Source organism: Ochotona curzoniae, unplaced genomic scaffold (genome assembly GCF_017591425.1).
Source record: "Ochotona curzoniae isolate NIBS_2020 unplaced genomic scaffold, NIBS_Ocur_1.0 contig_2210, whole genome shotgun sequence".
Taxonomy (NCBI): Eukaryota; Metazoa; Chordata; class Mammalia; order Lagomorpha; family Ochotonidae; genus Ochotona; species Ochotona curzoniae.
Window position 1 is genome coordinate 42,009,533 of NW_024465369.1, and position 27,635 is coordinate 42,037,167.

At 37.6% G+C, this 27,635-nt stretch overlaps 1 protein-coding gene across 2 annotated transcripts in view; it reads right to left on the reverse strand.

The window, feature by feature from the left end:
* Window positions 1-27,402, reverse strand: part of PDE1A (phosphodiesterase 1A) — a 284,872-nt gene extending 257,470 nt beyond the window's left edge. The window contains exons 1-2 of one of the 2 annotated variants that reach the window (XM_040972133.1): window positions 27,219-27,402; window positions 26,846-26,956 (exon numbers count right to left, since the gene is read on the reverse strand). In XM_040972133.1, coding sequence (XP_040828067.1) covers window positions 26,846-26,956; window positions 27,219-27,289 — 182 coding nt within the window. In that variant the 5' untranslated portion in view covers window positions 27,290-27,402. Of the gene's footprint in view, window positions 1-26,845; window positions 26,957-27,218 lie in introns of those variants that run through there. The other variant, XM_040972134.1, reaches the window with a different exon arrangement.
* Window positions 27,403-27,635: the final 233 nt, after the last annotated feature.

Below are 27,635 nucleotides of genomic sequence, written 5' to 3' on the forward strand. Positions count from 1 at the left end.
GTCATGCTTTATTATCACATTAGTGAAATTTTAGCAGGTAGCAAAAAAATAAAATGAATAACATGATGATTCAGAGGCTTAGCTGTATTCCCATCACCTCTAAAGAACATCAACAAAACTGGTCAAGAACACTGAAGATCTGCATCAGGAATGGGTACAGGAGGGTAATGCAGTAAGTAATTCATGCATGGATTTTTCTGATGATCCAACTAATACTGAGGATGCAGAATCATGATCACACCTAATTATAACTTAGTCAACAAGTACTCATTGATCGTAGTCACTGTCACTAATTGACTGTTCAGTGAGGGCCACCCACTTTTCATAAAAGCACATTTTCCTGCAGATAGATGAAGAAAAGGGAGCTCAGAAAGCAACAAATGTGTCTTGTATCGCCTTGTTAGTAAACAGCGAAAGTGAGATGTGAATACTGTTTTGTTTGGCTTCAAAGACAGCGTTCTCAACTCACATGTCATCGTGCCTCCACTTTGATTAGTGTCGTAGTCTCCTAAATTGGGCTGACACTTGACTGCCATTTGTTTAAAGTTATGCTGGCATCTGTGCATATTTCATTTCATATCACAAAATAACTCCTAGAATTAGAAACATTTTCACAGCAATCTCCATTTACAGATAAGACAACTAAAGCTGAAGAAGCCCTAGATTGCATAGTTAGTGTAAACTGGGCACAAGCTCACTCAAGCCTAAAAATCCTAAGTTCTTTCCTGTTTCTGACAGCAACCATGTGACATGGTTCAAACACAACATCCATGTGATGCACGGCTCATTTTTGGACAAACAGAAAAGTCTTCATTTTCTAGAACCTCGTGCACAGGAAGAAGAGGTGAGGTTTCATGGAAGAAGAAACATTTCCTCATTCTTAAATGACACACGGTTCAATTCAGCAAGGAGAAGAGCTTAGAGTAGAACTGAATCTCAATCAAGAAGAAACCATTCATACCGATATACATTGAAATATGAACATGATCCATTATTAAATTTCTTTTGGGATTTTGAAAACAAATAGCAGCAAAGAGAAATCACTTTGTATCTGTGCAGTTGCTGTATTTCTCAAAGACATTGAGGGAACTTTATCAATTCTAGACCACATTTTCAATTTGGTTATGAAAAGAATATTCATTAGGCTTATCTGTAAGTCAAACATTGGATCCATTATTCCTGTTCTTAAAAATAAAAACAAACCTGGAGTGTTTTGTAACTCTTGTCAGTTGGCAGTGGGTTTTTGGAGCATGGCACTGACAAGATTACGTCTAGCATCCCCGTGGGAAAGGGCACTGTGGTCAATTAGCAATGTCTGGCATGAGCAGAAAAGGGAAATACATACACATGTTACATTTGTACTATTTCTACTTCATGTGTAATCCTATATTTCCCATATGAAGACATGTAAGGAAGCTTATGGAAATGGGATTGAAAGATGCATTCATTTTGACATAAAAAACTGATATCCATGTACATTTCTTTCATGATGCATCCCTTTCAGCACATTTTTGATGACTCCTATATACATGCCACATATCCTCCAAATTATCTTTTAGTAAAAACCATTTTACCACCGCAAGAGTCATTTATATCATTTGGATCAATTAAACTTGGAGAGTTTTGCCAATGGACTCATCATACTGCCTTAAAGGTTTTGTACAAAACTCCTTGGCCAATTCAAGTTCTTAATACTTTAGAAAAGTTGGTCTTTTTCTGCATGATTTATCATGCCTCAGTTCCCATTTTGAGGCTAACATAGTGAATGCCTGACATCTCTTATCTTAGAGGAAAGAAAGAGTTATGAATTTAACTTACCACTTTTAAACTGTTATTGGATCCACAATTGGGTTTTGGATGACTTGTCTACAATATTCTCTTCTCCACACTGAAATTGTAACCTCACATCGTCTGATAAATGACTGCTGCTCTGTTGTATTACTTTATAATAGGCTATATATACCATTTAGCTCCAGAACACAGTAGAGATGATTGATGATGTTTCCTTTAACAGGATGTTACAGAAAGCACACATATTCCTTCCCACTGTTCCTATTTGCTTAGCAATGAGGGGAGAGCCCATCGCAATAGCCTAGTGGCTAAAGTCCTTGCCTTGAATGCACTGGGATCCCATATAGGTACTATTTCTAAGCCCGACAGCCCTTCTTCTCTCCCAACTCCCTGCTTGTGGCCTGGAAAAGCAGTCAAGGATGGCCCAAAGCCTTGGGATCCTATACCCACGTGGCAGACCCGGAAGAGCTTCTGGCTTCTGGCTTCGGATCATCACAGCTCCGGCCATTGTGGTCACTTGGGGAGTGAAATGTCGGACGGAAGATCTTCCTCTCTGTCTCTCCTCCTCTCTCTCTATATATATATGTATATCTGATTTTGCAATAAAAATAAATAAATCTTTTTTTAAAATGTTTGAAAAAAAAAGAAATGAGGGAAAAAGAAGACACCTATAATACTCCAAATATAAAACATGTCACTGCCAGTTCAAAGAACAGCTAGTTCTTTAATACCCTGCATATGAAACAGACTATATAAGAAGTGTTAAGATTTTAATAGACAAACAAAAATCATGAAAAGTGAACTTTACTTTTGCAAATATCAATAATCAAATGTTATCTTAAAGATTCTTGAAAGCAGCGTACCTGTCATCACACTTACTCCCACTGGAAAGTTCATCCAAAAGACATTTACATTGACAGCTTCCCACGATACTGGCAGCCGTAACAATTCCTTGATAAATTGGGGCATTACAAATTATATAAAATTGTGAACATTATAATTAAACCCCTAATTGAAAGAGTAATTGGAGTCAAGCTCACAGATGTGGTTTAATTCTTCTCTTCTCTAAAATAGAATAAAAGGAAGGAAAGAAGAGAGGAAGAGAAGTAAAGAAATTAATATGCAGACTGGCAAAACACAGATGCTGAGATTCAACCCCAGAAAATCTGATATACAATACCAGAAAATCCAGTATCAGAAAAACGGGACAGGGAGTTGCCTGAGTAGTTGAAATAGCAGTTATAATGTTAATTAAGATGCCCATATACAATATCAAAGTGTCTGTGTCCCAGTTCTACTTCCAAATTCAGCTTCCTGCTAATGCAGACCCTGGGAGACAGCAGGTGATAAGTCAAGCATTTGCGTCCTTGCACCCAAATGGGATGCCCAGTTTGAAATCCAGGCTCCTGCCTTCAGCATGGCCCAGCCTTCGCGGTTACATGCATTGAGAAGTCAACAAATAAGGAATAGTCATTGATCCTCTTTCTTTCTCTCTGTACCCCCTTCTTCACCTTTCAAATAAATAAACTAAAAACTAAGAAATCAAGTAAACAAAACAAAAGCCAACAGATTATATTGAAAATAGCATAAACAAAAATGAAATACTTAAACATTAAGAGAAAGGGGGCCTGTAAGGTGGCTCAGTAGGTTAACTCACCCAGTGGCACAAGCATTCTATGAGTGCCACTTTGTGTCTGGGGTGCTCCACTTCTGATCCAGATCACTGCTTATGTCCTAGGAAAGCAGCAGAGGATGGTTCAGGTCCTTGGGACCATACACCCATGTGGAAAACTAAGAAGCTTCTGATTCTCAGTTTCAGATTCATCTGGTTCTGGCCAATGTGTGCATTGGGGAGTGAATCAGTGGATGGAAGACCTTCTGTGTCTCTCCTTCTCTTTGTAAAATCTACCTTTTCAATTAAAAACTATCTTTAAGAAAATGTTAAGGGTCTGGCACGCTGGCATAGCAGGCTAATCCTCTACCTAATGCACCTGCATCGTTGAGGGGCTCCAGTCTGTGTTCCTGCTGATTCATTTGGGCTCCAGCTCGTTTGCTCACAGCTTAGGAAGCAGCAGAGGATGGCCCATGTCCTTGGGCCTCTGCACCTACATGAGAGACCTAGAAGAATTTCTTGACTGTTGGTACCAGCCTAGCTCTGGTCATTGCAGGCTTTTAGGAGTCAAACAGAGGATGGAAGACCTCTTTCTCTCTTTCTCTCTCCTCTCTTTCTCTGTAATTCTGACTTTCCAATTAAAAAATAAATAAATCTTTTAAAAATATACATTAAAAGAAAAAAGCAGGCAAGCTATCTGGACATTCTAAGTTTGTGAGTGACAATTTGACATTCTTTAGGATGGCAATTCTCTTGAATGGACTTCTAGAAGCAACAATATGGGCATATTTCAAAAAGTTCATGGAATTAAAAATATAATGTGCATTTTCATGAGTGTGTTGTAGACCTCTTGTTTCTCTTTCAATATCTCACAAGTCTTTATTATAGTACTAGAAATCTGATTCTAAAATTGATATGAAATTATGAAGAATCAAAACCAGCAAAAAGTATTTTTTAAAAGGCTAAAGAACTTACTTTATTGATTTCAAATTTATTTTTAAAAACTACAGTAATACACATTAGTGTATAGGAAAATGGGACAAAATTGGAAAGCCATACATATGTTTACACATTTGATCAGTTGACTTGTAGTCAAGGAACCAGTGGAAAGGTTTGGATTTCCTAACACGTGCCAACTGAATACCCAAATGCAAACACTAGAGCTTAGGCCCTTCCCTTAAAACACACACAAAACTAACTCCTACAGGAGTTAATTATACTTCATGAGAATTAAGATGTTTTGCTCTCCAAAAGTTAACATTAAGAAAATGAAAAATAAGTGATAGATTGGAAGCAAAATATTTGCTATTCAAAAATTATGACTTGGAATAAGAGTATATGGATATGTCTTAAAATTTAAAATAAGAAATTAACTCCTTTTAAAGACAGGGAAAAGATTTAAATGCACAATCTATTTTAAAAGCATAGACAAAGAACTAATAGGCACCTGAAAAGATAATCCTAAAATTAGACACTACACAAAAAATAATTTTTAAAAATTATAGGGCCTGGCCCAATGGCATATCAGTTGAATCCTCGCCTCACACACCCAGGATACTATATGGGCACCAATTCATGTCTCAGCTACTCCACTTGCCATCTAGTTCCCTGCTTGTGGCCTAGGAAAGCAGTCAAGGACTGAATAAAGCTTTGGAACCGTGCACCTGCAAGGGAGACCAGAAGTTCCTGGCTCCTCGCTTGGGATAGGCTCAGTTCCAGCAGATAGAAGATCTTTTTCTCTGTATCTCCTCCTCTGTGTATATCTACCTTTCCAATAAAATAAATAAATAAATAGATCTTAAAAATAACTACAAATACATGAGAGTAAAGATGGAAATTTTAATAGATGATAATTGATCATAAATATTTTCAGAGAAATTTCTTGATCCAAAGGAAAAATGTGAAATTAGTCAAAATAATCATGTCTGCCAAGTTCTAAGAAAAAAACAAAATAAATAAATTGTTCATAATTGCTCACAAAAGACTGCCTGAACTTCAAAATTGAACAAAGGAACAAAGACCACCATGACTTTGCACCAACATCAAACCTGCAAGAACTTTACAGACCTTGCCCAGACGTCTCTTTTCAATCTCACATAACAACGATCATTATTCTTAATCTTTGAAGGCCAAAAACTTGCCCCAGCGGATATAGCAGGTTAGCGCAGGCTGGCTCCCGCTAACCAAGTTCACATGTAGGCCAACAGGTGTTGTAGCCCTACCCAGCCTGGTCTGTCCCCAGTCCCAACTCTGAGGCTCCCCAGCAGAAGCCGTGACCCAGCAGGGATCCCCACTACTCCCCTACTGGACTCACACAACTCCCCCTCCCTGGTTTCACTTGTGCTGGTACGTGTTACCACGTGGCCCTAGCCAGTCCATTCCCATCCCTGACTCACACAAACCAATAGATATGATAGCCTAACCTGGCCTGACTCACATTCCAGCCTGGCTTCTGCACTTGCCAGTAAGCTAAGGTTGGCCTGGCAACTCCACAGGCCTGGGTCCACACATCCCCCACAGAATCTGCTCCCAGACCTAGTTCTCTCACATGCTGGATAGTGCCTTGGCCCAGCTTAACATTTCCCATCTCCAGTTCCAGCTCTCACTGGTGAGTACTCCTGATCTAGCTCTGCAAGGAAGGTCTCCAGCCCTAGCTTTAGTGTGCAGCAGTGAGTGGTATATGGCATCGGTCACTCCTAATTACCCCAATTCTAGTCTCCCACAAGAGCTGGTGCTTAGGTCAGACCCTCAAAGGTCTTCACATTCTCCCCTCAAGATCACACTGCTGATGGCCTGAGGGCTTCACCCAGAAAAATTGGTGCCCAGGCCACCCAACTCAAGCCCTACTGCCCAGGAAACCATCCCCAGGACAAGTACCAATCCACCTAGTTCCAAGTACCTGGTAGACTGATGCGCCTGAACCTCCAGACCCAAGCCCTGCCACCTGGGACCCTACCCCCAAGACAAGCTCACCCACCTAGCTCAGAGCACATGGCAGGCCAATGGGCCCAAGCCTCCGCACCCAAGCTACCACCCTTGAGCTAGCTGGCCCCTCTGGTTCCAAGAGCCTGGCAGCATTTCAATGTATTTTTAAGCATGGTTAACTGAATGCATGCCTTTATTACAGCTATGTACTAAAACTTCAGGATGACAGTAAAGCACAAAACATGTTGTAAATCACTCAGAAGTACAAATTGAATGGAAAGGGCGGTAACAAGTGAATTCATTTGGAAAGTCTAGGAGGTAGATAGAGGAGTGGAAATTTTAACACTGATAATAGCTGAAAGCATAGATTTCATGGGAAAGAATTTTGGAAAGGTGCAAGAATTGGAGGTACCATGTGTTACAGAATTCAGGGAATCAGATTGTCCCAGAAACCAGGTTTTTGTTTGGAAAACCATTAAAATGTACATTGTGTTTTCCTCCTCTACGTATAAAAACCACTGCTTCCGTGTCACTGTGGAAGAGCAGATACTTAATATTTCGGTAAAATTAAATCACAGGGATGAGAGAGTAAACTGCTACACTTGGAAAGCAAGTTAAATCTGCATAATGACCCTCTACTTTCCTCTCTCAGCTCTAACATAGATGAAAAATGGCTCAGACATCCTAAACAGGAGGATTCAATAACTAAACAGCTCCAGGGAAAGACCTGTGAGTACCGGTACTTGGTAGTAGCTCAATTAAATTGCTGAGTATCTGCTATCCTGTCAGGAAGCCAAAAAGTGAGCAAACATTATCCATTTTCACAGAGCATCCATCAGTTTCCTGTGTCTCTCATGTAACTGTCAGCAGCTAGTCAAGAATTATGTGTGTTTAACTGGAAAGATATACTGAAACAAGAATTCAGAAAACAGCAATCCCATGATCATTCTCATATTAAGAAAAAAGTAAAATTAACCTCAGAGGTATAAAAATTACTTTTTGCATAACAAAGGAATTGAGTGCTGCAAATAAGAAATCAGTCAAAATGAAAATGAGGTCAGGTTAAAAAATTAATGTTAAGTATTTTAATTTTTTCAAAAGGAAAACATTGACAAGTGGAGCAAAATGTATGACAATTTGAGAATTCATCCAGGAAAAACTGAAGAAAATTGCCAGAAGGCGACAACAAAGGAGAGAAAGGAAAGAAAACGATCAAATCAGGAAGTGAGGACATTTTCCTAAAACAAAAAGGCAGGTAGTTCCTGTCAAAAGAATCAGTTTCCCAAGATAAAAATTTTCACACCAAAGCTATTATGAAATTATAGAACAGAAGAAATAAGTAAAATGCCTGGCCCCCGAAGATATCATATAAAAAGCCGAGGACTAAATAAAATCAAATTACTTAGGAAATCAAAATGTGTGAAATTCGAGGAACATTATTTTTCACTTATTTCAAAGTCAATCATATTATCTTAAAATAAAAATGAGTATATTTTGTGCATGAATGCACTTTTAAAACTGTGTTTCTCAGAAATTATTGAAGAAGTTAATTCCCTAAAGTAAGAGTAAACACAGAGAGAATGGGGTCCAGGAAACAACAGATCAAATTCATGAGGGCTTTCCCAGAATGAAAGCAAAGGATAGTCCCGGGAAATGGCTGTGCCTGGGGCTTTACAGAGTCCCAGATGGAGCTTGGGGACAAAGGCTGGAAAAACAGGCTCCAGAAGAAGAATCTGACAGCCAAAGCACAGGATGTGTTTCAAAGTGTGGGAAATATATTGAAGGATATTTTACAATTCTTTTGGTGAACTTGGAAGGCATTAGTGATAGGTATGCAGTAACTGGAGCCAAAAAAACAAAAAATAAAATGAGATATTTATTAATTCCAGGAAAAACAAGGAATTGTACTCCACAGGAAACAGTCATATTTCACTGCTTGGCTCAGAAGTGAGGCCAGTTCAGTCAGAATACTATAAACACCACACATCGATTGAAATGGCAATAGAACTATGTTGGGAGAGTGAGGGGGAATGCAGAAGAGACTTGCTCAGCGTTTGGCTCACAAATACTAAGTTTTCAGCCATTGCTCTATGAAATCCTCAAATAAGGTTTAAAGTAGATGAATGAGAAACCATGCTCATAAAAGTATCATTGATTTTCCAATGTAGATATAAAGCAGGAAGAGAAAGATGAAAGTAGTCTCGGGAAGCAGACACGGATAGCAACAAAGGGTAGGGAAGAAATTTCCTGTTTTTATTACCTTGTGATAGTATTTTACGACTTTAATAAAAATGAAAACCAACTTTGAAAGTAGAAACAACATAAAATATAAAAAAGATTAATATCAAAAAAGTCAATTTTGTATTTCTTTAAATACTCAGTCAAGATAAATGCATAGCAGATTGGGACATGTAAGAGTAGCATTGATTAGAAAACAAATACCAGTCCTACTGCTCAGATCATATTTAGTTTAATCCTCAACTGGAATAACAGGGAGAGAGGGAATCTGCAGAAGCTTGGAAGGAAATTCAATTTTCCGAACATAAAATGCACAATTATTACCTGTGGGGATTTCCCACCAAGAACCAAGAACTATAAACATTATTTTAGGTTGCAAAGCTTCATATTAAACTTCAAATAATAGCAACCCTATAATATCAAGCAGTAAATTCAGCAAAACATCAGAAGATTCATTTTTTAAATGTTGCTATCACTCAGATAATTGCCTTCAAATTATTTTATTACACACAAAACAGAAGCTTCTCCAGCAAAAATCAAAAGAAACAATGGCGTGCACTTCTCTTCACGCCCAATTACCACAGTTCTAATTATTAAATAGCAGATACATTAATACCTTGGCATCTAACTATATTTCATTTCAAATGTGTGGCTATTTGTTCCAAAATTTCAACCAAGTCAAACTTTACACTGAATAACAAGTCATCCAAGACAGGGATAATTAATGCACACTTAGCATATGCAAACCTATGCAACAATTTGATTCATAAACAGGAACTTAATCTGAATTTTTGGGGTCAACTGATGCAACTGAGGATGTAGCAACAGAAACAGCAACCATTATTTAGTGAAATAATCTCCACTTCTCTATGTTTAAAACCATTTTGTAACGCAGTCCTTCATCAAATGCTTGGATTCCTGTAACTGATCCATATGTTCTCATTTTGCATCCATCACCATCAATACCATAAACAGCGAAACGTCAGTGTTTTGACAACACTGAAAGGTCCAAGTGCGAAAGAAAATTTAATTTTCTTGACCAAACACAATCTCATTAATTTCTGGAGTTAATTTTTATTGTTATATAGGCAATATTTAAAAGGCTGTTGTCAAGGAAAAGCATTCTAAAATTAGAAATGCCAGCTTTGTTTTCTTTGCAGGAATGGCAAAGCTTCTAACAGCATCTTCTGTTTTGAAGAGAAAGCCTGGTAACTAAATGCAGAGAACTCACAGCAGACTAAGAGGATGAAGATAAAATTGTCTAACATATATTCATTTCACAAACTGTGCTTCTTGTGTAAGCTTGCCTACACATAATACATATTTATCATATCATTTTGTGCCTTCGACAAGAGCAAAATTCATTGATCCTAGTGCCACATTCCAGCCATTAATTATCTTCCGCATTTTCACCTGCTTTAGCTCACCTATTAGTTCACTGACCATAATTCCCCTTTGTTTCTATTTCTCTTACCCAACTTGGATCTCATGGTCAGTCAATGCTTAATACCTTCGAGTGTACCCTCAAATCCCAATTCTCCCTCTCTTCACCCTTGCACTTGTGTTTCCTGACGAACTCTAGACCAGCTCTTCCACTGCACCAATCCTTCATGGAAGCAACTGAAATGATTGTAGCAGGGGAAAAAGTACACCAGGAGGCTGAGCTCAGTGTAACCATGTGATTTCTGATGAACGATGCTCACACTGCCCCAATGCCAGAGCACTGTCTTACTCACACTGCTCATTTCTCAGACGGTGGCTTACACCCTCTCTCTCACAAGCCATGCCCCCTCTCCCTCCTCACTCTTGGCAGATCCTTGCTTATTTTATTTCCCTAGGGAGAAAAAAGTAACCAGAGGGGACCATCTCTAACGTTTAACCATCTGCTTGCAAATGTTTCCAAACATTCTGCCTTCCCTCCTGTTGCCATGGAGAAGGAAGTCCTGCTCCTACAGCCCATCCCTGTGCTACATCCATTCCTTTACCCTCTACCTATTCTCATTCCCTTTCACGTCCCCACTAGTTTTTTACCCTAGAAGGGCCCAAGCCCATCGGCATCCCCAATAGAATCATACAGTAATATCATCTGCATTTAACAATCTCTTGTAGTTCCCAATACTCTCTTAATTATCACCCTCTCTCTAAGACTATCATTCTAGAAAATGTTTTAAAGGATTGGCTGCACCATCTGTCACCACCTCTTTATCCCAATATTCTTCCACTCCTAATAGGGGGATTTTTGCTCCCATGAGTCTACGCATGTTTTGTCAAAATGACTAAAGACCTCCACAAACAAAGCTCCATGCTCAATGCTGAATTCATTATGCATGACCTCTCGATAACATTTGATATCTGACATCATCCCTTCTTGAAAAGCAAGCTTCCTTTGGCTTCTAGAACACGACCACAGAACAGTGACCACTGCTTACTCTGCTCCAATGATCTACAAATTTTGCAGGGCCCAGGGCTCAACCCTTGATTCTCTTCCCCTCTATATTAATTTTTAATTCCCTTGTTGATCTAGTTCTAAGATTTTAAAGAAAGTTATATATAGACAAAATTATAGATCACTCCCTGAACCCTGATCTATCCATCTGACTTTTGGCATCCCCAAATTCATGGATCCAAAGAACTCTGTATCTCCATCATCATCTTCCCCATTTCAGGAAATGATGCATGTTACCATTCCCTTATCTACAAAAAAGAAAAAAAAAAAGAATGAAAGAAGAACCAGAGCTCTAAAACCCAGATGCCTTCTTCATTTCAGAATAAAACTTACTCTGATCTGATCTGAATTCATTTAGCAGCAAAGCCTGACCTTAACTGATAGGCTATGCACTGTATTTAAGTGAATACTGACATTCTGTGTTGCAAATCCATTTGTGCGTAGGCAGGAACATTTCTCATCCCCTACCAGGAATACTGGTAAGATTTTTCAGCAGGTACCCTTATTAGCTTTCTAAAATCTGAAGTCCTGTTTTCAGGTTTTCTCTGGGTCCAAGATTCCAGCTCTGATTGGGTAAAACTGCACAATCACTCATACACAGAGACACTATGCCTTATTCTTTCCCATCTTCACGTTCCTACATCCTTTTCAATAATGAGTCCCGTCAACTTGAATCTCAAACACGTTTTGAATTAACATAACTTTTAACATTTGCACAGGTATTACTAAAGCTACCCAATTATCAAACTACCCTATCCTAGTTACCAACAGCTATTTCCTGTCTTGCTCTCCCTGCCTCCCAACTCTCCGATTTTCATAATACACAAGAAGTGTTTATAAAATATTTATTCTGTATCTCCCCCTCCTCTGCTGTCCTCACACACCAAAGGCTCAAAAAATAAAATGCTGAGTTTGTTATTATGCCCCACTGGGTCTCAGATAATCAGACTCTGTCTTTCTCTCCACATACAATGCTCCCATTCTTGCCCTCACCTATGCTTCTGGTCTTCACTGCTTTTCTTCAAACATGTTGATGACAGGCTACCTGAGAATTGTCCCTGGCTTCTTCGTGCCTGAGTGCCCTGAAAGTGGTTCACCTCACCCTGAAATGGTTCGCTGCTCACTTCGTTTGGGACCCTCTTCACAAGTTCCTGTCACAGGAAGCTCCTTCCTCACCACTCTGCTAACAGGGCCGCTTATTCCTTCCAAAATGGCAAGAACTTTATTGCCTTACTCAGTTTTTATTAAAACTATGTCACTTTACTCATTTTATTTTTCCCTTGTTTATCATACAACCTCACCAATAAAATATAAATTCCCTGAAGCTATGGTCATATCAACACTTTTTTATCCTTACCGTTTTGGTGCCTAAAATATTGTTGGAATCCTGCATATAGTCCTGAATGAACAAACAAACTAAAATGTGTTAAGTCAACTGACATGGACGGTTGAAATAAATGTTAGTCATACCTTCCAAAGCACCTCAAAAGTTTTGCAGGCATGTGTATAGTTCAGATAAACCAAGATTCTGCTTTCCTTTTATCTGAATGATTCTCATTCCCAAGATGATTCCAATCAGTGACTTGGATTGTCTTGGAGTGACTCACACTATGATTCATTTGTATTTACCTCTGTATCCTACAAAACATATACCTAACAAAATAACTTTGTTATATGTAATTTTGGATTTTGAGTCCTTAAAATTATCTGTCTTTATGGCTTTAGCTAAATACTTATCTTTTCTAGGGAATTTAAGACGATTTGACAGCATATTCATAATGCCATGGTACTCGAAGTGATTCCATGTATTTGTTGGTTTCCCGGGCATTATTCATAGAGCAGCCAACTTGTCCAATTAGAGAAAGTACATATTATGCAAATGTAGTATAGGATTAGATCAAACAATTGTAAGAATTAAGGTAAGCAAGAAATAAACTTGGCACTGTATATTTTTATTTTGTTTTTAAGACTTATTGTGGTATTTGAAAGTCAGAATTAAAAGGAAAGATGGACTGACAGAAGAGAGATTTTTAGGTCAGTTAGTTCACTTTCCAGATGGTCAAGCCAGCAGCCAGAAGCTTCCTCTGGGTCTCCTATTTGGGCCAACTGCAGGGGTCCAACCCATCCTTTGCTGCTTTCCCAGGCACATTAGCAGGAAGCTGGATCAGAAACAGAGTGGCCAGGATAAGAACCAGCACCTACAGATTGCAACTTCATCTGATACACTACAACATTGATCTGTCACTATACATTTTTCTAATTCTTTTTATTCTTTTTTATGATCCATAAAAAGTCCTATCCCTAGGCTCAGGGACTTCCCTTCCCCTGTTCTTCTACCCTCCACTGATTTCTCCCATATTATTACACTAGTGTAGTCCTTCAGTAATAGTTACACATCCATCATTCTGCAATTTAACTGTGTCCTGACATTGCAGGTATAAACAATGGTAGAAAGTTCAGCATCCTAATGTCAAAGATAGCAGTTTCATTGGGAGTCCATCTTTTATTAAGGAGTAGAGATGTACACTGCAATGTTCCTTCACTTCTCAGCATGCTTGTATCCTTTACACAGTTCCTTTAGATGAATATACGTACATGCATATTGATAGATAATAGGTAGATAGAGATAGATCTTGTATTTTGCATGAATTTTGACTTACATCAAGGAGAACAGCAAGCAACTTATAGAAAGAAATTTTTGTAATTATTATGTCAAGTAAAATAAATGGAAAATATATCTTATTAACATATAAGGGATAAAGCCTTTCCTTAAGCTGAAGGTTATGATTTTACCTGTGAATCTTATTTTGTACCAATCTCAACTAATAAGATTATAAGATCTCCTTAATCCAACACTCTATGTGAGATAAATTTGTTGCCTTTCAGGAAAAAAAAAACTACCTTTAAATATACGTTTTGCAAGTATTTATCCATAACCAAAATATGATTCCATTGACAGGATGAAGTTGAACAGCAAAAATTTCAAATGACAGCTTGAAAATGGTGGCTTTAGTTCAAACTTCATTATATACCTTGCATTTATTTGAACTGTGGTTAAAAAAAATGCAAATATATAAAACAAAAAGTGTCAAAACTGCTCAGTCACCTTGGGAAATTTCTAGATGACCTTGTCTTACAAGCACCTTTTTGAGAACCCTTGCAGTTTGTCCTCAGCTGTGTAGTGGACAGAAAATCGCAGCCTAGCAGCTGGAACAAATGTAATATGTGGATTTCTTATATTTATCAAACAATAAATTTTATTTATATTTATTATGGATAAGAAATTAAATATTTACTCCAAAAATAAACATAAGCAATACTTCTATTTTGAAATCACACTAATTTCTTAAAGTGAAAAGGAGAAAAGAATTAGATTCTTCTTTAAATCCAGATTGCCTTCTTATCAACTCTATATGAGTGATAAAATAAAAGCTGAATAATAATGAAGAAATTTATATTATATGATGATGGTTTCTTGTATGTTACCTGCTCACAAAATGAAGATAATCAGATAAAGAGCTATTTCTCAGAGGTGACCAACTCTTTCCAATGAACTCCCTAACAAGGAGCCAAGTCTAATCACTGTGGCTGAATGAAACACACCCCAAATCGACTATCCATTGCGAAATTGCTCCCATACTACTTTCCTGTTTTCCACAATTTACTCTCTCCATTATTTAATTACCTCTTTTTCATTTTTCCTATCATTTATTCCTTTGAACCAATCAAAACTTCCCAAATGTTTCTTAGCTTATGAATACAAACATTGAAGTCACTGTTTTCTTAATCTCCTCTGTATCTGTAAAAAGAGTTTTATACTGGGGTAATTCAGACAGTAGAACAACTATGCAGGTGTAGAAGAGCAAGATGCAAGTGTACTTTCTTGTGTTCCTTTGTGGTTACAAGAAGAGGCCTAGAAAACTGAGCATTGGGCGTTCCCATGTCCTGTATGACCTGTTGTCAGGGAAACAAGATGTGTTGAGAGCCCTGGCCTTTCTAGTGCCTGTTGCCAGGGTAACAGCATATGAACCATTTTCTTTTATGCAACTATGCAGCTTTCCTGCCTTACTCCATGTTTATCCTGTGTTTGGTAGAAAATTAAATTTGCTCACAGCAATATAAAAGCAAAACAACCTAAAAAAACACAGACCACTAAAGGAGTATATATTGGAAGAAATAATGTACATGATTACATATAATCAGCACAGTTGCAGTTGAAGATAATATGGAGGAGAATTATACTGGACAGATTCTAGAAAAGGAACTTCAATTTTTACTGTCATCTCTGAAATATTTACTGGTTGCTGACTGGATCAAAGAAATAAATGATAGGAGATGATGGGGGGGAAGATTATAGGTAGTTAAAAACTGTTGAAACCAGAAAACTCTATTAAAAAAATCACAGAGTGAACGTTTATTTAGGATATAAGTTGCTTGGGGTTATTTTGTCTTTAAAAAAATCACCTTGCAAGTTACTGGTGAAAATCAATAAATGTTTATTATTTTCTCGTGATTTGGAGGAAGTTGGAAAGTTAGTCCAGGATGACTCCTGTCTGGCTGGTCTCAGAAGACCACAACTGGAATGTCCTCAAGTTTACGTTGTTGATATAGGGTTCACCAGCCGTCATAATACTGATATGAGAGTCTGAAAAAGGAGCAAGGAGAGTAACCTCTGATCAATAATCCCTTTCTAAACCTTGGCCAATATCACATTTGTTAAGGTCTACTGAGCAAGTAAGCTGTATGGCCTAGAGTCATTTTGGTAGGGATTATCTTACAGTATGGACTCAGAAAGCCATGAATAAATGGGCAATTACTGTAACAATACACAGGAAAGAATTTCTGGGAAATGGAGGCTTGTTGGAAAGCATGAAATAATAAAACTATGATTTTGCTGGGAAATGAACTTTCAAGAAGGAAATACACAAAGTTTACTTGGTCATATTGGAAAAATACTAGAGGTACTGGAGATTTCAAAAAAAGTTAGAAGAATGCTTCATACCATATATCCACCATTTCCAAATGTAGTCTTAAAATCAATTAGAAAAATTCTGTGTAGTTGCTTATGCTTTATTGGAATATAATATAGAATAAACATTTCAATGATATTCTAAAATAAATGAGGAAAAGATAGCTCATTTTTCTTTGGGAGAAAACTTTGTCACATGGTTAACTTCCTCAAGACAAGAACAGATAGGACAAGCAAAAGCAAAATAGCTCAAGGTTTAATGATTAGAATTCCTGGATTTGTTCTTATTGGTCAAAAAAATTTTTTTTCAGGGATAGATACCCAGTCATTACAACTTGGCAAGTTCTTTTTCTGGAGTTAAGTTAGCAAAAAACCAAATAAGTTAGAGGAATTTTGCAAAGGTTCAAGCTCTGGGGGAGCAAAATGCTTTACTAAAAGGAAAATTGCCTCACAGATACTAAAATCATTGTTCAAAGAAATCAAGAGAAAATGATAGAGCGTGTCCTAACAGAGAAAAGCAGAACCAGGGAGTTTCTGACATCTAAAGCATATGCCAAGTGATAACTCCCTTTGGTATTCAGCTTGGAGAATGCAGAACGAGGCAAACAGATGGCCGGACCATAGAAAAATCAAAACATGAGAACAGTCTAACTCCTGAAATGTCAAGTTTTGGAGTTGAGTCTTGCGTGTTAAATGGAATTGTATGAGGCAGTACTAAATGGAACAAATATGAGTCTAGGAAGTTAGCCCTCCCCTTACTAATGGCGAAAGATTGCCCAGTCACATAACGTACTGGGAGCTGTTTCCTCATCAGAAAAGAGATAATTACATGCAACTACATAAAGCAAAGGGAAATCTTTTAAAATATATTAGGCACAACATTTAGAAGATATCGTTACTAGCATGATTCACTTACGAGATGATTTTTGAACAGTTTAAGTTATTCAAAAATGTGATTGATATCCAAATTGTTCTGGTTTTTCTTTTTCTTATCTAAATTGTTCAAGTTTTTCTTTTCTTTCTCCCACTGCACATAAATTTTACTTATTTGAGAGGTGGACAAATAGAAAGACAAAAAGTTGCCATTTGCTAATTCACTCTCCCAACATCCGCAATGGTCAGCATTGAACTGGACTGGAGCCAAGAGCCCAAAATGTAAAATAGGTCTACCAGGTGGGAGGCAGGAACCCAATTACATGAGCCATATCTGCTGCCTCCCACAGTTGCATTGGTGGGAAGTTGGAGTTCCAAGCTAAAGCCAAACATTGAGTCCAGGGTTTCAGTACAGGGTGCAGGCATCTCAATGAACAGCTAAACACCTGCTCCCAGAAAGTCCAGTCTTAAGTGGACCAGAATCAGCACAACAGTGCTTTTTAAATAACTTCCTTTCAACATTCTAAGTTATCTAGGCTCTACTCCAAACAAGTCCCTTGATAACCATCCTTAGGCAGATCTGATTTAAAGTCAGCCTGTTTTGTTCTGTAAAGTTTGGTGCTTGGTGATTTTACTACTTTTCTGTGACTTACTACAAGCTTGTTTGAACAGTTTGGTATCAAAACATTGCCTGCCAAAGATGAACTGTATTATCATATTGGCTTTCTCAGTAAATTATGGATATAGATATAGATTAGATATAGTAGATATAGACTCTTTAAACAGCTTGAAGAAAGTATAATTTAAAACAGTATCACAAAAAAGGGATCACAGTGCTTCATTTATATGCCACTGATGACGCATTATCATTATTTTGCTCTTCCCTTATTATAATCACTCCTGCGTAATACCAAGAGCAGGTATATACGAGTCTCGGGAGCCTTCACATTTTTCATCTGTTTAGTCAGTTTAATGATGATTCTTTCCTATCCAAAAGGCCTATGGCATGTCCTTTACATGTAATTACGTGTTCAAGTATTTACATTTAAATAGCTAAATGGAGCATGGTAATGAACACAATCTAATAACGTAAGAGTCATATGGCCATTTTCTAAACTAATCAGCAGAAGGATGCACACAGAACACACAGTGGTTATGAGGATGTCCACCAGGATTGGATTGGAATGAGACCTACAGATTGCTTTTCAGGCCAGAGTGACTCATGAAATTAGTCTAGCCCTGACTCATATGAAATTATAGAGACTCCAAATGCATTCTAAGACTACCACTGGGTGTGAGGTTGAAGACATCATGACAACAATTGCATCGGTGAAACTCTTGAGGATGCTGAGCTCAGCTCTCGTTCCACAGGTGACCCTGACTCCTGCTGCAGGTTCTCAGGCGCCACTAAGAGCCATTTCTACAGCAGCCCTACTCTGACAATGTTCCGATAGGAAAGGTTTCTGGACGAATGTGGGATTCTGCTTCTGTCTGTCACATTAGCAATAACAGTGATGACAACATCTAGAATTCTTAAATTTTGAAAACCATTCCAAACAATTTAAAAGCATTAATTCACTTAATCTTCTCAATAGCTATGAAATAGATGCTGGTATTGCTTTCATTTTATAGATAAGAAAATTCAGGCATCATTAGAGAAAATCATATAGCTGTTAAGTTGTAGACATGAAATATACCCAAGAATGGATATTGTCATTAGAATATTAATAAATTACAATGTTTTGCACATGTATCATATGCCCAGAACTATGTTCTATTTCTCACAGTTTATTTAACTTTCAATATAATATTCTCATTTGCATAATATCTGAACTCCAGGATTCTAACTTTTTTTTGAAATGAGGAAAAAATTCATTCCATAGAGAAAACTTTCTGGCCCTACTTTGCAGCTCTTCACATTCTTTCAAAGATTAGGATGATCAACTAATTTGGTTGGAAAATTTTGGAGAACAAACTGGACCTACGGATGCAAACTCTTCCCAGGGAACAAAAAAGAGATTTTCTGTGATTAGAAAATATAGCCAGCTGCTACAGGATGTTACATAAATTGAGGAAGAAAAATGTTGTCCCTGGCTGGGAGATTTGCAGTTTGGGGAGTGAGTTCAATGTAGACACACTCTGGCTGCTTACGCTGTACACAGAAACTGTGACTTCCGATGCAAGTTTATTCAGCAATCCAGCCAACATTTTGATTCCCACCTATCACACTCCTGCTTTTCAGTTAATTTTGAATTTGAACAGGAATTAAAGATGCCATTTGTTATTGCCCCCCCCCTCCGACCCTGCCTAGTTCACTCTATCAGCCTACATTTCAATGTTGTCCTTGTCTTGGCCGAAAAGTCACTTCAAAGAAATCATCCTGTTTGAACAAAACACCTTGCCAAAGAATATTGAGCACACTTCTCAGTGCTTTTTTTAAAGGTTTATTTATTTTTATTGTAAAGTCAGATACACAGAGAGGAAGAGAGACAGAAAAGAAGATCTTCCATCCATTGACTTACTCCCCAAGCAGGTGCAACAACCACAGCTAAGCCTATCCAAAGCCAGGAGCCAGGTGCCTCTTCTGGGTCTCCCACCCAGGTGAAGGTCCCAAGGCTTTGGGCTGTTCTTGACTGCCTTCTCAGGCCATGAAGAGGGAACTGGATGAGAAGTGGGGCCACCAGGATTAGAACCAGTGCTCATATGGTACGTGCAAGTAGCCTCTAGGCTACTGCACCAGGCCCTTAATGCTTTTTCATAAATTCACTTCTTATTACACAGAAGCTTGATTTTTATAGTTCACTTTTTTTTGGTGTTTATTTCCTTTATTTGAATGTGAGCTTTTGTTCCTAACAGCAGCAGACATAATCAGCAAATAATTATTTTTAGGTAGATAAAAAGAAGTTTAGAGAAACTCTTAACTTTTCCATAGTCAAACAGCTGATGATAAAGGAAAGATCTGATTAGAATTGTGTTTATTTGTAGCCAGTATTATAGCACAACAGGATGGAGTTCCATCTCCTCTCCTGGCTTCAGCCTGGCCCATCCCTGCTGTGGGCAGACATTTAGGGAATGAACCAGCAGGTGGTGGAAGATTCTCTCTCTCTCTCTCTCTCCCCTTTGTGTAGCCCTGCTTTACAAATAAATAAATCCTTATAAACAAAGGACAATGAGTATTAGAGGCAACATTCTCTAAATGCCTGTGAGGTTCTGCAGTGTGATTCAACTACAATGTGTCTTTGTTTATTCCCTGTCTGGATAACCTGTCCTTCAGTGTCAGTGGGATGTTGAAGTCCCCAGCTATTATTGAATCTGTTGGACTCTGGAGTCCAGTTTCTTGAAGGCATTCCTCTTCAAAAATGCTCATTCTATAAATCATAGCACAATTTAAGAACTGATATTTACATTAAGACAGTACCTATACAGCAATACAGGTTTTGGTGAGATGCATTTTTTTTTTCAAATCAAAAAGCACTATTATGCTTAAAGAACAAACTTTTGAAAGATACTTTGCCTGATTAACCCACGCAAATATTCACAGCAAGAGGATGCAGACAAGTTTACCATAATTTGCAAGAAATATAAAAGATCATTTTTGACATTTGAAATAAATCAACAATATATCCGCAACATCAGAGCCTAATAAAGTCTCATGATTTCATCATGTAAGCCAGAGTTCAGTGGAGCTGTGGCCAGTTATTTAATGGCTAAGAATAAGAGTGTGTAACTCCAGCGTGTCATGTGCCATAAAGTTACCTAGGCAGGGATCCACCATTAGGGAATGTGTGTGTGTGTGTGTGTGTGTGTGTGTGTGTGTGTGTGTGTGTGTATGAGAGAGAGAGAGACAGAGAGAGAGAAGAGGGGAGAGAGAGAGACAGAATACCAAGTAGGAATGTCATGTTCAATATGTGTTGTCTTAGTCTCACACAGGAATCGTGTTTCTTCTTGCTTCTGTAATAAATTTACCACAAGCTCAGTGTCTCAAAAAAATGCATTATTGTCAGATTTGTAGGTCAAGAAGCTGATTAAAGGTTTACTGAGCTAAAATCAGTGTATGAGAACTGCTTTCTTCCCGTGAGCATTCGAGGAAGAATTTGTTTTATTGCCTTTGCAGATTTCTGAAAGTGTCCACATTGCTTAGCTCATGGCCACTACACATTTATTAGGAAACCCAAGACAGCTTCTTTTCATATTGCAACCCTCTAACCTCCTCTGTTTCTTTCAAAAACGTTTGCGATTATTCTGGGTTAACCTAAGAAACACAGAATAATCTCCCTATTTTAAAATTACCTAATATGCAGCTTTAACTCCATCCAATACTTCAATTACCCTTCCCCATGAAAAGTACCTGGGGGCATGGGTTTGAACATGTGGATATCTCTGGTGGCAACGGTCTGCACAATAGGTCCATGGACTAAGTTTTCAGAAATGCTACTTTACACTCCTTTCTTGTAATCTTTATAGGTAACTATTTTAAGAATATTGTCTTATGTTTTGAAAGAAAGATGATTAAGAACTTTATAGCTGGGCAAACTTATGTTTAAAACCCAGTTTCCATCAGATTTTTTAACTGACTTGAGATCTTGGGTGGAACATAAGAACACAAATACATTGTACCTGTATGGTCCTGCTGACTGGTAACTGGTAAGCTAACATGACTCTTCTACTTAGCCCATCCCTGTTCCAGCAATGAATTCATCTTCAAGTCTCCAACATGACCTTAGGCCCTACTTTAGAAGTCCTGATAATTTAATTATCTAGTTAGAGGCAGTATGTAACTCATAATTTGACTGATTGATCTTTAGAATTTTGCTTATTTGAAAGGAAGAGTGACAGGAGGAGAGAACGAGGTGCAAGGTGTCGTCTGCTGTCACTCAGGCGCGTTACAGGAAAGCTGGCTCTGAAGCAGAAGGGGACTTAATCCCAGGCACTCTGTTGGGATGCAGGCATCCCAGACAGTACTCTAACCCACTGTGCCACAATATCTACCTCAAATGACTTACTTATAAATATGTGTGTCATTTTTCTCATATGTGCCAAGTATTGTGCCAAGTGCTTGGGATCTAAGAGTAAACACAATTAAAGGAACATGGCTCTTAGTCTTTGAAGCTGTTGTTCAGTTGGGAGGGAAGATTTTGTTACAAATGGGGAACTTCAAATTAGTTTGTGAACTAAATCCAGCAAATCAGGAGGCATGTCCTTTGAAAGTGAAATTTAGGGTCCAGCAAAATGGCTCAGTAGCTAAATCCTTACCTTGCAAATGCCAGGACACTAAAAGGGCACCAGTTCATATCCTGGCTGCTCCGCTTCCAATCTAGCTCATAGCTTGTGGCCTGGAAAGCAGCAGAGGATGTCTCAAAGCCTTGGAACCCTGCACCAGCATGGCAAACCCCCAGAAGAAATTTGGCCTTCAGATTGGCTCAGCTCTGGCCATAGGTACTACTTGGGGAGTGAACTACTGGAGAGACCTTTCTCCCTGTCTCTTCTTTCCATGAATGTAACCTACCTTTCCAATAAAAATAAAAATAAAAGAAAGTGAAATTTATGCAATGATCTCTGAGTGTTTCTTGGGAGGGTCCCTACCAACAACTTGAATAGGACAGTGCTTCTGAAATCTGTAGGACACTTAGCCTGTCTTGACCACTGCTCACTGAATGCAGAAATGCTTTACAGTCATTGCAATCACCAGAAAGTTCCCCCACTGAACCCAAAAATCTAGCGGGAAAGGAGTGATCCTGGCCAAGCAAGAAAAAAAGAAGTGGCATTTCCCGTTAGAAGAGGTGGGGGGTGGGAATGAGCAAAGGCAGATGGGTAACTAGCAGCAACTTTTCCCTGCACAGTCCTAGGAATGATTGGGAGGAGACCAGAGAAGGAGAAGCAGGAGAGCAGGCTGCAAAGGCTGAGCAGGCATCTGAGACCTTAAAGGGATGCTAACCTTTGAAGCAGGAGTGGTATAGAAGGCAAAAGCGTATTAAGCAGAAGAATAAAAAGATCACCGCTAGTATTCTATAATGACGCTTCCTCCGAAAGGATGATTCTCATTTAGAAATACAGTGTTAATAGCTCCTGCTATTTACAAGTTTTTTGGAAGTTTTTATTTCAAAGTGTTTTCTCGGTACATGCTCTTGGTGATACACGCCTGAGTAACTTCACCTGAGAGCGTTCAGTACACGGTCCTCTTTAACAGTAATGGCTAATTTGGTTTAGTGAAGGGTTATCAATCATGCAGTTCTTGCTTTCTCCCTTCCTTCCTGCTTCTCTACACTTTTACGCTCAATATAAATGAACATATCACCACTCAAGCAGAAAACTTCGTAGCTGAATTTCACATCTCAGTTGTTGCAGTTACAATTTCAGCTCTTACTGTCAGAACACTGCTCAGTATAGGAGAGTCACGGAGGTATGAGTCTACAACGGCACTCCTGAGGTTGTGGAAAGTTGAATCAAAAGATGAATTTCTTTGGTACAAAAAATTTCTTAAAGCCATGCTTTTCACAGTGTGCATTTGCTGTGGACATTCTGTTCATGTAAAATGTTCAGATATTGTTAATTTACCTGAAATGCTAATGAGTTCCAACCCCACACTTTAAAAATTGAAGGAATTAACCATAATTACTATGGAGTGGCATGACATTTTTGTTGATAATTTTTGATTTTCAGATATTCAAATGTTCATCTGAAAAGAAACTAAGTTACTGCTTTAAATCTGTTTTGTAACAACTTTGGGTGGTTTTCACTGGAATTTCTGCTGGATCAAAATTCTCTAGAATTGCTATAATCACCTAGATAAAACCCTTAGCATGCTGATGTTGACCAGGAATAAATAAGATCAATGTTTTAAAACACTTAATTAAAAAATAATCCAGAGTTGTGGAGCTCTTTTTACATTAAGATAAAACACAATGCCATATCACTAAAAAAAAGCATTATTTCTAAAATTTATAAAACAAAGCATGAATGAGGAAAGACAAAATCAGCATCATACTTACTAATAAACTCTCAATCTTTAAAGGACCCTAGATACAAAAGTTGTCTCTCCATGTCGGAATTAGTGTTAAGTCCAGAATCAAAAGAAACCTCTCAACAGGAAATTTAATCCAGCGTGAAGGCAGCATAAGAAATGGCAATTGTATCCCAGACTCTTAATAGCTGATAAATCATGGCCAAAGGTATAATTTCTCACAGTTTATGAAAGACCTGATTTCATAATCATTTGCGATTACTTCTACCATTATACAATGAGTCACAGTGTAGAATCTAAACGGTCCTAATGATTGATAAATGAGTAATAGTAGATTATCTGAAAAGACTGAAAAAAATGATAACTATAAAGAAAATTATTATTTCACCTCTATTCTCGCAATGGGATAGGATTTTTTAATACAGCAATTGATGTGGTATCTCTGATATATGAAGGAGATTTAGAAGGGGCTCACTGAAAGAATTAACAAGATAAAACAGAAGTAGGAATGTCTATTTTATCAGTGTCTATCATACATGCTACAAATTTTTAAAAATGCTTATTAGACACAAAAAGTGTCTAATATTTACACCAGTTTGGTTCGTGTTTTCCATATTTTAAGTGTGATTAATTTTTCTTACTTTTACCTTTTCTTTTTATTTAAACTCAAATTATACAAATTGTAAGCCTATTAAGAGTAGAATATCATACTAAAATAGTCAGTGTTTGTAAAGTTAAACAAAAAAAAGTATTTTTTGAAAAAAACACCTTCTAAACAAATATCTAGCAATTTTTTGTTGAGCCTATTTTTTACCAAAACTGAGAATATTATTAAGCAATTGATTGATAATTTTGGAAGTAGCATGATCTTAATTGCTGACACCTAACAAGTAGAATTTCAGAGCTAGCACCTCTGATAAATTTTTATTTGAGTTATTACTGCATTTTGAGAAGGCATGACAATTTCAGCAAAGGAATAGGGAGTCCCTCAGATCTGCTTTGAAAGCAGACTACACAAGAGACCATAATTAAACAATTTGGTTGTCATTAGTCATGAAGATTTTCGATTTAGAGTTCTTTGCTTTGACAGTCTTAAACCTAGACTACTAAAAATGTCTTAAGCCAAAGAGGTAATACCAAAATGCAAATTCCTGCTCTCTGTAGTGTGAAGCAGTCAATCTTTTTACAACTTCTCTAACAATGAATTTTTTTAAATAATCTGGTCAATGGTCATTCAGTGGCTCTACATAGATGCTCAGTCAGTTTAGTATATGTGTGTATATTAATTCATCCTGCTATCAAACTCCATCAGTCTATTGTTGAATGATGATATCACCCTTTCCTGAAATAAATTGATATATAGGTCTTTCAGATAGTTGATAATGTGAGAGTCTTAAAATTTCACCCTAGAATATTAGGTGAACATAAAAGAACTTTTCAAATTTCTTAAAGACACATGCAAAGATACATGACCATATATTTTCACACACTCAAGTAACTACAGAGAAATAAAACAAATACAAGCAAAACGTCTGTCTTGATACAGGGTGGAAAATCTAAAATAGATTGCAATATGAGCTATAGTTTTTCCAGTGCAGATGTCAACCACTCACTAAATTAGAACACAAATCATCTGACTGCTATTGTTTAATTTTCATCTATGCTCATTAACTTTGCGAGTGTGATAGGATTACTCACTTCTCCAGAGAACCACCACATCAAAAAGCTCTAATTCATAAATCTCCATTGGATCATGGAAATCAATTTCTCTAGTTCACTGAAATAATATAAAGATGGCTTCCCTTTTAAAAGTTATTCTCTGTCAAATGTTTTTTGTATTATTAGAGTGCTTTATTCCTAGTGAGGTGAAATCTAATGCATAATACTAAGCAACAAGAAAATACACAAAGAAAACTAATTACATAAATACCATTAAGTATATTTACATGGAGGCAAGTGGGGGACTTTTACCTTTAAGCAAAGTTTGACACAATTAAAAAAAATAGATATGAGTACAGTGACATTGAATTTATTCAAATGTTACATTATATAAAATGATGCGTAAACAGCATTGGAGATGTGAATCCTGAAATAATCTCTAATTTTCATGGAATAGAATGACAATAGCTATTATAGAAAACCAACATATTTTCCTTTGATGTCTCTGAATTCAACAAACAATTGTGATGATCTATAAATATTCATACTTCAAATTATTATGCAGTGTTAATCTGATCTTTATATTACAGCCTATTAAGTGAAAGCATGTAAACATGGTGTAGCATTGGAACATTAGAAAGGAATTTATAACACATACAGATATTTTTCAAGATGTAGACAGCAAGATAAATAGCAGTACGATTAAAGTTTGATTCACAGGTAACTATATTTCATACTTGTCGTAAGTTTTTGGCCCATCTTATTAAGGGCAATTATATCCTGTGAGCTAATCTATACTCTCAGAAGAAGTGAACCAGTTAATGTAAAGCAAAAATCTCCAATAAGTTTCAGATACTGTTAGTGTTTTTTTTTAACCACAAACTCATGTTTTTCTTATAAAATATCAGTTTGTATGACATCAAGAATGAGTGCAATAGATATAATCATTTTTAATCACATTAAGCCTATCATTGTTTTTTCTAAACGTAATATGCAATCTTACTTCTTCCTCTTACCTGAAGGAAATTGCATTTTGGCATAAACAGTTTTCTTAGTCATTTTTCTGCAAATCTAAACAGCACACATGACATTTATAAGAGATCCCCTTGTAGGAAAACAGTAAAGTGACTTTACTGGGAGTTATCCCACTTCACATAAAACATGTGATAGCAAGAAACAAAATAGAACAACAACAACAAAAACTACTCTCCTTCAACAAATTGCTATCTAAGAAGAATCTATTTTAATTTTCAAGAGAAAAGAAAAGGAGACATCCGTTCTCAACGGCAGGCAGCACCAGCAATTAGTCTTCCTAACACACACGTCTTTGGCATGGAAATAACGCAGAACCAAGCAAAAAAGCTTACTCACATTCCTTTCAGGCGTTGCCACATTTTCTCAGTCTGCTCCCCTATGAGGTATTTAAAAGTGCTGTTTTCCAATTCTTCAATCTCGGTAGCAGTAGACCCCATGCTGAAGCTCCTAGGGGAATAGAGTTACAGTCAGTTTCAGCAGCTAGCACATGCATACCTCAGTCCACTGCCAAGCTTGAATAGCCAGCAGCATCTCTTATCTACTGAACAGTGAGGTGCAAAGCCAACAGAAGCATCTGTCAGAGCTACTATTGACTTTGACAGGCATATTCACTGCTCACCACATCCTGCGCCCCCTCCCCGGGCCCCCTTCTGCCTTTCGGGGGCAGCAGTATAAGCAGATGCTCTGACCTCACACAAACAAGCAGCACATGTAAGCTGCTACTGTTCCACTGACCGACTGAGTGCTCCAGCTCTTCCGAAGCCGTGCGCTGAAGCACATCACAATTCCTACAGTTTACGAGCTCTGTTATGCACGAGAGAAACGTGAATGACTTTGGCGCCTCAGAGGACGCTGCATTGCTCTCTGCCCACAGAAGGAGTGCAGGACGGAATGAAAAAACAGATGGCACGAATCAGTATTAGGAGCACCACCCTGAGAAAAAAAGTTCCAGTTTAAATGCCTAGCATTTCAGCTCCTGAAAAATCTGCATCCAAGATGTAAAAATTACATCATACTCAGCTGATAAATGCTACAGCTGTTAATGACAACAAAGAAAAATAAGATCTACGGTCACACCGAAGACAAACCACAGAGCTCCACAGGTTGTTCCTGAAAGAGAATGCCC